The sequence below is a fragment of the Phallusia mammillata genome, chromosome 1, assembly GCF_965637545.1.
Source record: "Phallusia mammillata chromosome 1, kaPhaMamm4.hap1.1, whole genome shotgun sequence".
Classification (NCBI taxonomy): Eukaryota; Metazoa; Chordata; class Ascidiacea; order Phlebobranchia; family Ascidiidae; genus Phallusia; species Phallusia mammillata.
Genome location: NC_137252.1, coordinates 28,720,948 through 28,733,104, shown reverse-complemented (window position 1 = coordinate 28,733,104; position 12,157 = coordinate 28,720,948). Strand labels below are relative to the sequence as shown.

Genomic DNA, 12,157 nt, shown 5'->3' with positions numbered 1-12,157 from the left:
AGTGGTTCTCAACTTTTTTATTGTCGGGGCCAACTGGTATTTTGTAAGTGTGTAGGGAGCCGCAAAAAAACGAAACCTTAAGAAAATCACTAAAGAAGATGACTTTGAAAGCTAAAATAGCAATGTTTGGTAGTTTTCTGAGGTCTGGTGCGAGCCGCGAAATAAGTAGTTGGGAGCCGCATGCGGCTCCGAAAACCGAGTTTGAGAACCACTGGTTTATATTATGACCAATAATAGGCTACGTCAAACACATAATGGTGTAAACAAATCGCTTTAGTTAAAATACTAATACGGTCAGACGACAGCAGGTCGACAATATGCTTGTTGGCCTCACGGCATTTCACTAAAACCGTTGTAGGTACCTCAAATTGAGCTATCAGCAGCATATAAGTTTAGGATTCGATTTATAATGCAATACCCGTAGGCGGTTGCAGAACAGAGAGTGTGTCAAGTTTATTTAAACTCAAGGGAAAGAGCTTTACACGTTTTTCTTTACTTGTGATTCTTCGTTGTACATCCATGTTGCTATAGCCTAAGATAGTCAATTATTTTGTGTTCAGCCTTTAGAGTTGAACATGATTTAGGATTTTTTGCATGGGTAAAAACAAAATTGACATCGACGCAGTCCAGTAGTTCACCTTTGCAGATCAAAGACAGCTCCAATTACTAGAGGTGAATTGCAGAAAATTGGCTGAATGCGGTTACCCTAGTTGGGGTGAGGAGGTTCCTCGGCTTGTCGTTTTGTTGTACCAAAGAGTGATTTGTTTTTTAGTTGAGAGAATCTCGAGCAAAAGTTAGTTTTGTTGTTCGTTTTCATAAAAGCACTTAAACAGATCGTAAAAACCATAGTTTCAGTTTTTATAATTGTTTGTAACTGTGCAGTCATTTTTTATTATTTCACTTTGGCAGATTTGGAACAGCCGCCTAGCTTATTTGGCCACGGTTAAAAAATAGAACTCACTGGGTAGAAAAAAATTGGATCCCGCGTGATTATAGAAGTAAGTGGGAAAATTGTCGTATATTATTCTGCTGTGTTAATGCATCGTTTATTATTTATCGTGTTATGTCGTTGGATATGTGGGTTTTAATTTATTGTTCAGATGTGCATTAGACCGGTTTGTTTGCACAAAAAAAAACGAATTTTTGTCTGAAATGCGGTTACAGCGGGTCTCTACGAAGAAATAAAGTCAGTTTGTCAGGTTCTACAAAATTAACAGTTTTTTGTCTTGAAAATTCGTTATGACAGGAAAAAACAAAACAAGTTAGGTTATTCCTGCTGTGGGTTATTCAAACAAAGTATATAATTCAAAGTAAATGGACACAATATAAAATCGGGATGGCAAAGGTTGTTACAAAAATGAAACTTAGGCTATACTCAGTTGGTGATATCAGCATTTACTTTAGGCTGGGAGCGATGTATGCGGTTTGCGGTGTTTGCTTTAGAGATCTGTTAGATCCCAGGAGATTGCGTGGTGGAAAAGCAATCCTTACGTTAAACAATGGGGCAATAATTTCCATTGTGCGATGTAACTTTTTGTTCTTCGTTCTTTACAGTTCGTTTTTTGTGATAAAACGAGTTTTAGTAATTGATCAAACATCAGTAACAGCTAGGCTTTCACTGCTGACGATAACTGTTTACTTTCAGTGAACTTTAAAACAGTAAAACCAAGGACGATAAAATCCTTGGTTAAAACAGAATCAGGCTGTTTTACATGAAGGAATGTATATATGTATATTTCGCCTAAATGGCATCATAAGCTCCTTTTTGCCATAAATTTCGCTCGGAGATACTTTACACAGCCAATATTACTTTGCATAGGAGTACTTCTAAAAACAATACTTGCTGATGGTTAATTTCAAATGTCACAACACTTAATGAAACACGAAAGACAAACGATTTTCAATTATCGTTAATTTTGACCGACTGCAGATCAAGACCAATCGCCGTTGTCCCTGCGCATGAATCGTTCAAAAAAGTCTTGCAATAACAGATGCTTTTGATATGTGGGATGTTTTTAAATTGCATTTTAGTTGCGTAAAGTGTAACATCGATGTGCTGACAATTTCATAATTTGCTAATGCTGTTTTCCTTGGTTAATTCATGATTTGAAAAAGTAGTTTCGCAAGTTTACAATATTTTCTCAGGGCAATGGATTGTACGTATTCGATAAAGCAAAAGTGCAAATGTTGGGAAACAATTCGACGGGGATTATAATTTTGCAGTCTCAGTTTTTTTGCAAATAATAACATTTTTTTACTAAACACATCCTCTTCGTTAAAATAAATAAATATATAATGGCTGATGAGCGAGCAGATGACAAAAACGTCTAATCTTCTGCGAAAATTTAACGAAATGAATTCAACAAACCAGTTTTAATTGACAAAGTCAAATAAAAATCGATATCCGAGACAGGCAGGAAACTAAGTAGCACAAGAACGGAAAACCAAACATTCTTGATCTTATGTTAGTACATATGTAGTACACCTTCAACAATTACGGAAGTATATTATGTTACATGTCATGTTTGTATACCCGTTGACCAGTGCGATTCAAAAAGGCTGCAGAAGTGTGTAACTGTAAAAACGCGTTGTAGCAATGAAAATCATTTTGTAAAATCTAAAGCGTAAAGGCTACCGCGGTCATTATCAAAGAAAACATGAACCGCACTTTTTGATCAATAAACAAAAACCTCTAAAAGCAGGAATAATTTGACAGGACTTGTTGCAATTTTGTGAGTAAGTGGCCGTTGTGTTTTGATTACATGTGTCAGAAGGGTTGTCTGGTCCTGAAGTACTATGAAGGGAAACGGAAGAATAACAAACCTTTGCCGGTGTAGCTTTGATGATACATTGATGAAAGGGAATGATCCACTTTGTTTGTTGTTCTGCACTTGGTACAGAGAAAATGGCCAAGACGAGTTACCATAGGGTTGAACGTGCCGCAAAAAGGCGCAACCGATTACACTGCTGCATTTTATTCATTGACGTTGTGGAGTTGAGTACACAGATGCAAAAAATGTGAAATTGCGAGGTTTTGGACGGGTTTTTTATTTGTCAGTTTAGTTAACCTGGAATTGTTTTCAATAAGAACAAAAAAATTATTTTCAAAATCTCATAGCGAAGACAAGTTGCTTGAAACACACATTGTGCGCATACACCAATTAACAACACTGAGCAGACTTAAATCGGCGCCTGTAAAGAGTTTCATGGCAGGGCTTTGCCAATGCGTTGCCGCTTACCGTGGAACGTTTTGTAAATGCAGTTAGGCGACACGCAGGCTCATTACACAAAACGGTGTTTCAGTTTATATTTTAGTATGAAAGCCTCTTTTATAAAAAAAAATGGGAAGTGAACAGTGAAGTAAAAAGATTTCAAAGTTTCGATTTATGCAAATATACTTTGTTTAACATACTTGTTTAGAAAACTTTGAAACAATGGCCCTTACTGCTACCGACGTTACATTGCTGCGCGAATCATGGGCTGATCTGGCAAAACTTGGTATCCAAGAAGTAGGAATGCTGATACTTTGCAGGTAAATTAACCTTCTTCGCGTATGGGTGAGAAATATTGAACCATGTATTATGTGTTTTAAAGTTGCAAATGAACGTGTCATTTGTGCAACAGGCCCCGAAACCACCTCCGCGCCAAATGACAGTAATAACACATAATTAGATTGGCAAACATTACGATTTTTAAAATACCAAAACAGTTTTCGGTGTTTTAATTATATAGATGACTGTTTAACTGCTGCAACTTTAACTGCTGCAACAAAACGAAGGGTGATAGCAAAAACGAACGTCAATGTTGTTTTGATTATTATCGTTGAAAATTAAAATCAGGAAGTTAAAGTTAAAATGCGAATTAGGCAACTACCAACTCTAGTTAAAGAGCGAATTGCTAATTCAATTCAAAAACGTGCAATTCACAAAAGCGCAAATCAGAACATACATTAATATAGCTTTCTCATGTTAATTGTAACGGTCGAGCGAATTAGTATTTCAAAAATAATTTCGAAAAAGCTTATTACTCGGCTCTTTAAAATCGCATTCCCTGTCTATAGATTTTAATCGCTCGCTCCGAAAACAAACTGATATAGGCCTACAAACAACAATAAACACTTTGTACCTTAAACGTTTTAACATATTACCATTTGATTCGATCTCTGTGTAGGTTTTGCCTTACACCCTTGACACATTTGATTTAATTTTCTTTCAAAATGGCTTGTTAAACGGATTTGTGCAGCTGCATGAGCATGCCTGGTAGTATTTGAACAGGTGATACCCTACAGGTAGTCAATTAGTTTAGTTCGTTTTTTACAGGTTACTTGAGACTGCACCTGAAGTAAGAAAACTCTTTTACAAAGTTCTGTCACCTGATATGGACGCGACAATGGAAAACCTTCGCAAAGAACCCGCAGCCAGGCAGCATGCAACAAGGTTTAGCAGTTTTTCCCATTTTCATCTTTGCATAGTAACTTGTCTATTTTGGGTTGCTTGCTTTTCTACTCAAGTTGTTATGGATTAGAAACAAGACCTATCAGAATCTTAACAAAAAAAAACATGTGAGTCCCATTTACCCAACTACAACGCAGTATTTATATTTTCAAGTGATGGGATTTAGAACTTATAACAACAGTCGCCACAGAAGTAGTTCTCTTATCTACACAGACTGCGTTTGTTAAAGTGACTTTCTCACAACGCACGGAATCTCAGAACATGCTTATTGCAGTGCTATACATGTACCCACCCATATTAGGTTGTGGATTGTTAGTTGGTCGATATCACTTTTTTTTAAAAGTGTGTTTAAATTACAACGATTAAAGCATTTTACCACCATGTTTCATTAAAACACACTTTTTACATGATTTGTGCAGGTTGTACATCCTTTACAAAACTTACTAACACACAATCGTATGGACATAATCAGCAAGCTTTTTATCACACAGAATCGGATCCTCTCTTTCGAAACTTGTCAAAAATCTTGAATCGCCGGACGAATTTCAAGAAACCATCACATATCTGGGTGTATCACATAAAAAAATTGGAGTTGACCCCAAGTACTTTGAGGTTGGGAAATTTACGTGTGCAAGTACAATCTGCGTTTTGAAAGGAACGTTTACAGTCTTTAAAACATAAAAAAAAACTTGTCCAGAATTTGAAAGAATGCGGACTGCAAAATATCTCTTTTGTAACTACTTTGCTAAAATGCAAAAATTAAGCACTATTGTAGCGTTGGTTACACAATTTATTGACTTAACAAATGTAGGTATCAAGTCGGACATTTGCCTGTGAAAGAAAGATTTGTCAGAATGATTATTTTTTACTTTCCAACTTATATTGGCTGGGTTTCTTATGATCTTAAGACCTAATTTGTAAAACATTGTACTGTTACCTACCTGTCAACCTATGTTTGAATAAGTGGCAACAACAGCTTTTTAAATGTAGCATTGTGTTATCTGTAAAATTTTTAGTGGTCAATTATTTAGATTAAAATTGGGTTAACCGAAACTGCCGAAAAGAATGTTCGAAAAACATTTTTTTGACGGACCTTCAGCCGTTTTGTCGCATCATTACACCTCAATTGCGCCACCAAGCGAATTGCAGATTTTAGCCTGAAAATTGCTTCAATCCAATTTCACAACTAGTTTTTTTTTTTCTCTTATCAGTATTTTTAGATATAATGTTCAAATGCTTGCAGATAAAATACATTTTAAATAACAATAATGAGACATTGATGTAAATCACAATACGCCTGGCCCCCAAAGGATTAGTTTCGTCATTGAAACCGGCCCACTAAATTTTGCGAAGTTCAAAAAACATATAATCTTTGTTGATTCTGTGTTTGGCCTGGCCTAATCTAGTATTCTGAGCTAAATTATGAATGACAACAAACGAAAACAAGCAAAAGTATCTTTTTCTACAGGTCATGGGATCAGTGCTTGTTTACGTCATCAGCACAGCACTTAAACTCGATGTTAAATCAGACATAATGACGTCATGGATAAAAGCATATGGTGCTATCAAGGCCGGCATTTTGGCCGCTATGGAGTAAAAACTGATTTAATGCCTTTTGGACTTACCAATGTTGCCTTGAAATGTGCGTTATACCTACCGTCTGTATTTTTATATTGCAACTTATACCCCTTGCGAATAATACACTACCTTTATGCTTTGTTTCGTACGTTTACATTTGCCAACTTTTAAAAAAAAATGTTTTCCGCCGCATATTTCGGCTTTAAGCAAAGATCAAAGACGACTATATTAACATACACTTTTCCAGATATGACTTACTCATTGTATTCCCTATAATAAATCGTTTTGCAGCAAAAAAATGCATAGAAAAAAACAAGTATCATCGCATATCACAACATTTAGTATAAAAAGTAAAACGAATACGCCGATACGGAAAAATAAAAAAGATGGAGGACAAAGATCACCTCCCATAGAAAGACCTTTCTGTAAAAAGGAATGAAGGACAAAGTTGCTGAACACCAAGACAGAATTAAAGCAGAAAACGCCAGTTACCAACAGCATCTAATCATGCGGGCAAAAGTTCTCATTACAGAGCAAAAACGTTCCAAAAAGCATAGAACAATATTTCGCTGGTAGACAAAAAATAAGGAGACCAGTTTACTTCCTAGTGCCAGATTAATCATTTTTTTATCTTTTTATCCGTTTTGTAGCTAGATATCTGATTTCTATATACCATCCAAAATTAACATTCCTCATACACATCAATCCTTGTTTGGTCCTTGCTGCATTCAAGCGATTGCGTTTCAATACATTACCTCACTCTCTTGATAACTTGGGCTTGAAACCGCTAATCTTCAGTTCATCGCCAAAAACAACAACGTATTGCCCGAGAAAAAAATCCACTATTTTTGGCTTTCACGCAAAACACGCTTGGCTGTTGTTGCGTGAATTACAGTTCGAGGCGTTTTCCGACCTTTCGTTTAGCACGAAAACTGAGTTCTGCATATCACAGCGTAGTAACAGGGTTGAACAAATCATGTTCAAGAAACACGATTTTTAGACAGTCAGCACCAAAGCTTGCCTTCGGGCAAAGTTGCAGCCATTTTCAAAACAATTTAAATAGCGTTTTTGTGGTATATAAGTTGACGATTTAGGCTAACTTGTCGTAACCGACGTGAGTTAAATTGGCTTATAGACTTGTTTCTCAAACCGGTTCAGGTTACGTTTAAGTTGTTTTCTTACAATAAGGAAATAACTTAACAGCTAGGCAAGAAAAGTGCAATCATATAGAGCGAGGTTTACAATAATGGATTTAGCCGAAAACGAAAAAGAGCTGCTCAAGAATTCGTGGAACGAGATATCAAAAGTGGGTGTTCCCCAAATTGGGCTGTTACTTCTCCAAAGGTACGTTATATGTTGTATCAAGGTAACTTATAACCAGGGGCGGCTCGTGCTAGGGTGCTGCGGAGCTGCAGCACCGCTAGATATTTTCACCCAGTATTCCTACCACAACAATACAGATAACTTTCATGATACTTATTTTTATTCCAAACTATAATTTTTACTAATATCCGCCTTGATCGGCATTTTTTTCATTTAAAAAAATAAAATTATGGCATTAATATGTTATCTATGGTGGAACTGCAGCTCCAGTTTCATGACGAATCGTGACGTTTCATGACGTTTTGCACTTGTGCGCATGCGCACTTGGAAAAGCTACATGCCGGGCGAAATAGGCGACTGGGTGCTGCGGCTCGCGCAGCTCCACCAATCACGCAGCGTGTGAACCGGCCGCTGCAGTTGTGTTGTCTGTTCCGGGTCTATATTGTGCTCCAAAACCAAACCCGTTTGCTATATTCTAAGTTCGACAGTGAGTACAGTTTTTTTGCCATGTTTTAATTTATTTGTTTGAAGGTTAGTCGTGAATTTTTAAGATGACTGTAAGTGGGCTTCAGTTTTTGCAGTTATCATTGAATTAAAAAGTGTATCTACCACCTTGAAATAGAAAAAAAGGTCATCTAACACTTTGAAAAGTCACGATTAACCTTTATAATAAAAACCTGCAATCTTGTGTATTGATATAATGGACATGTTATGTTTCTTTAAACAGTAGCTGCTAATTTGCTTCACAGGAAATGTTTCTTAAGAATGAACATTCTACAGGGGAGATAGTAGTGACCACCAAACATATCCTGTTGTTAGAAAAGTTACTGAAACTTTTAACGGAAAAGCCAGTTAGCCAGCAATTTCCGTGAGTCTCTCAAAGGCAAAACGGTTCTTGAAAAGGATTTCAACACACAAAAAGGATGCAAACTTTTCTAAGGAACACCATTATTTCCAAAAAGACTTGCAGTGATAGCACTAAATAAAAACAAAACAGTTTCTTGGTTGTCATTTGGAAATCAAGGAAGAAGCTATCAATTATTTTGCTTAAACTATAGCTTTATGATTCATTTTGGTTGTAAAATAGAAGCACAAGGTTTAATAATATGTTTTAAATTTAAGTGAGAGTGTTGTAATTTTCAAAGATTGCAGAGTTTTGTACTTCAAAAAAGGAATTATAAGCTATTTGCCATTAATTAAAGCAGCAAGTTTAGCAGTTAAGAAACTTACAAACAATTAATAGTTGTACACAAAAATTAAGAAAAGATGTTGAATAAACAAGTTCTGACACAAATGTAATGTGGTTGTTCAATTTGTCAGTTATGATACAAATAAAAAGCTTTATGGCTATTTTTTGTGTGGCAATTATAATCTGTGACGTGTAATGGAATATGTTGAAAATGCTGACTGTGGCTATAAGGTACTTAAATGATACATGACCATATTAAGGACTGAATAGCAAGTGTGTTAGTTAGTAGTCATTGTTATACCCAGTTTTACTTAAATGTTGTCCAATTGAAATACTTCGACCTTTTTCGAGTCATTTATTAATAATTTTTTTCTGTATACTGTTGTTGTGTTTTACCGTATTTACAACCGCTTGTTTCGAGTCTGTGTCAAGTGTGTTTTTGTGCCACATTATTACTGCATGTTATTGAGTTTGGCCTGTCGCTGTGCAAGTAAACAAAATTCCCCAATGATACCGTCTGCTGTTTACACCCGTGTACATTATTGCGTAACAACCATTACGTCACAATGGAGTTGCTAATTAAGATTTGTATTACTTGTTTTTCTACACAAAACAATGACTAGAAAACTAAAAATGTGGCTTTTCTATATATTGCCAACTTATATTTGTCCAATAAAGGCTAAAAATTGGAGCAGCACCCCCAGAAATTTTAGGCACGAGCCGCCACTGCTTATAACTTGTTAAAGATTGACAACTTAAATCGCATTTTCTGTCGTCTTGATCAATTGTAGTTTTCTAAATGAAACTACATAGATCCAATCGTTAGCCTTGCATGGTTTATTAAACAGGGTATTGCATAGCTAAGAACAAAACGTGGTGAAAAATATTTGTAATTGGAAACAACAAGTAAAGCGGGATATGTGATTTCCTTTTCCTTTCAGACTGTTTCAAGTTACACCGGATGTGATGAAGTTGTACAGTATGGTGCCTGGAGACATGAAAACTACTTTGGAAGAAATGAGAAAAAATCGACCTGTTCGAATTCATAGTGCCAGGTAGGCAACGTGCAAATATGTTTACCAATTGTAAATGCAACAAGGGCTCTTAATTACCATAAAATCTTTGCCTCATCCACCTGTATATAGGCACTTAACTTTAATTGAACTAAAACAAAGGAACTAAATAATCGACAAACAAGTTACAATGTTACAAAATCAATTGGTTGTCCGGTAAAGGCCTTTCCTTATGTATTGTTGGGTCGTTTTTACTTTTGAACGTAAGTGTACAGGCCATTGAGTCGACCATGAAGAGTTTTAATATTAATAAAACACACACAGCCATGGTATTTGAAAGTTTTTTACCTAACTGTAATCAATGTATGTCTTTCGGTCATGCACAGTGATCCGTACAAGCATCGTCAGAACCAAAACCTGCTGGCACTTAAATCATATTATAGTCAAACGACTGACAAATTGGAATTTGAAAGAAGTGTTTTGATTACCTTTGTTTTGAGACAGATTTGGAGAGTACGTTGACAAATTATTAAAAGCGATAGACTCACCATCACTGTTTCAAGAAACCATTGACCATCTAGGATCGGCGCATGTTCGATTGGGAGTCGAACCGAAACATTTAGAGGTTAGTTTTTGTGCAGAAACGAAACGTTTCACGTGATTTTATGCTTGGCTGCAGGTTTACAATCCAATGCTTTTCAGGTTCGCCTAAAAATGCCACATACTTTGTCTGTTTAAAGCACAACACTATTTTATATGCGATCTAAAAACCAAACATCCGGGGCTTTAGGCTCAACTATTAACATGTTTTTATATCTGTGACACATTTTACGTATTTAGTTCCCACTAAATCAGGGATCGGCAACCTTTTTTTGCACTGCGGACCGGTTTAAAACTGATTTTTTTTTCACGGACCGGCATTCAAACACCACAAATGTTCAGCACTAAAAACTAATTACAGTAATTACAACTTTGATTCAATGTGAACATTAAGCAAGTTTTATGCGGCCCAGTAACAAACCCCCCACGGACCGGCACCGGGCCGCGGTCCGGTAGTCGCCGATCACTGCTCTAGCCTAAATCACACAACCATACCGAACACGCAATAAATCACCGACATGTTTAACTGCCTGCTCCCGGCCAAAGCTGCTTACAATAACTTTTATTGACAAAGTTAAATTGACAAGTGAAACAAGTCCATACAGTGTTGAAACTAAAAGATAAACGTACGGGGGCATAAACTGTACACGATTATTTAAAGAATGTTAACTTGCTGTAAAATAAACTTGTTCGAGGTGAAACTTCGCCTACTCTCAGGACTTTTCAGAGCTTTTGTTAATAAGAATTTGGTACAGACCGGGTTTCATGCTTGTACTTTCAGATTCGGAGTTCGGGTGCCAATTTTAGACCGGCCTACCTCCGACTTTTATTCTAGTCAACAATTTTTTGTGCAATTCGTGAAATCTCCCCCTAGTTTTTGGTCTGATTACTTTTAAAATAAAGTGCGGCTTGAACAAGTCATACTATTTTGAGTTATTCCAACTTTATTTGTATAATGTAGGATTCCAAGTCAACGGATGTGTTGTTGTTCATTGGGGCCGTTTTAATCACAACACGTTTCAGTTTAATGACTTAGTCAAAGATAACGAAGCAAAGAACGGCCATCACGCAAACCACCAATTATCGCCCCATGCCTTCCAAAGTGTCGTTTCCTTTAGTGCTCCTTATAAATAGAATTGGTGTGGAAATTAAATTGGGTGCATGCTAACGTCTTGAATGTTGTATGTAGTTTTGGAATCCTAAATTAAACAGTTCAAGTGTGCTTATCATGACACGTTCAAATTCTTCGTAGGTCTTCGGTGAGATATTGTTTGATGTCATCGAAATCATCATGAAGTGCAACGTCAGTTGTGAATTGATGCAAGTGTGGAAAACGTTTGGAATTTCTGTTCAAAATAACATCATTGCGTCGATGAAGACCGTTGGTTGAAACCCTTGGACTTGTATTTCAAACTTATGTAACAAATATTAATGTTACTGAATGCCTTGCTTTTTGCTTGTATACAACGTTTTTATGTATTTTATTATAGCGGCTTTGGTACTCCTATGTTATCCAAGAAAAGTGTCCCTTGCAAACTGATTCAAACCAATAGAGTTTCTTGCTTGTTTTGATGATGAAAGCATGACGTTGGTTTGTCTCTCGATATTGTTACCTTCGTTGAATACTTATAAAGATAGCTGAGTGGATAGCGACCGCTTTATTGCGTTTAAAACGGTTGTAAGTTCTAATCCCATCTTGGCCCATCGTTCACCTGAGAGAGAAATTTGAGCGGAATTGTACCAACCCAGTGGAACCCGATGGGTTAAACTGAATTCACACCAATTCTGGACTCTAAAAACAATTTAAAAAATAATTGAACTTTGTCTTGACACAAAATGAGCAGCTCGGCGGCGCACTTATGATCAACGAGAAATAAAAAAAAGAATAAATCACTTCAAAGGTAGCCTATTTTAACCGAGTTAAAATCAATTTCGGCACGTATTTACTAACAGACTGTGATCGAGTTTGAACCGCTGCAATTTACGGTGAATTCACACAC

General features: G+C 36.4%; 2 protein-coding genes across 2 annotated transcripts; both read left to right on the top strand.

Moving 5' to 3' along the window:
* Positions 1 to 434: 434 nt before the first annotated feature.
* Positions 435 to 6,173, top strand: LOC145209066 (cytoglobin-like). The gene is made up of 6 exons (XM_080079315.1): positions 435 to 672; positions 910 to 998; positions 3,421 to 3,532; positions 4,320 to 4,436; positions 4,946 to 5,066; positions 5,923 to 6,173. Exons 3-6 carry the CDS (start codon positions 3,435 to 3,437, stop codon positions 6,049 to 6,051), a joined length of 465 nt encoding a protein of 154 aa, XP_079935441.1. The 5' UTR covers positions 435 to 672; positions 910 to 998; positions 3,421 to 3,434; the 3' UTR covers positions 6,052 to 6,173.
* Positions 6,174 to 9,496: 3,323 nt separating this feature from the next.
* LOC145223805 (uncharacterized) lies at positions 9,497 to 11,852 on the top strand. Its single transcript, XM_080090194.1, has 3 exons — positions 9,497 to 9,599; positions 10,062 to 10,182; positions 11,410 to 11,852. Exons 1-3 carry the CDS (start codon positions 9,511 to 9,513, stop codon positions 11,545 to 11,547), a joined length of 348 nt encoding a protein of 115 aa, XP_079946320.1. The 5' UTR covers positions 9,497 to 9,510; the 3' UTR covers positions 11,548 to 11,852.
* Positions 11,853 to 12,157: the final 305 nt, after the last annotated feature.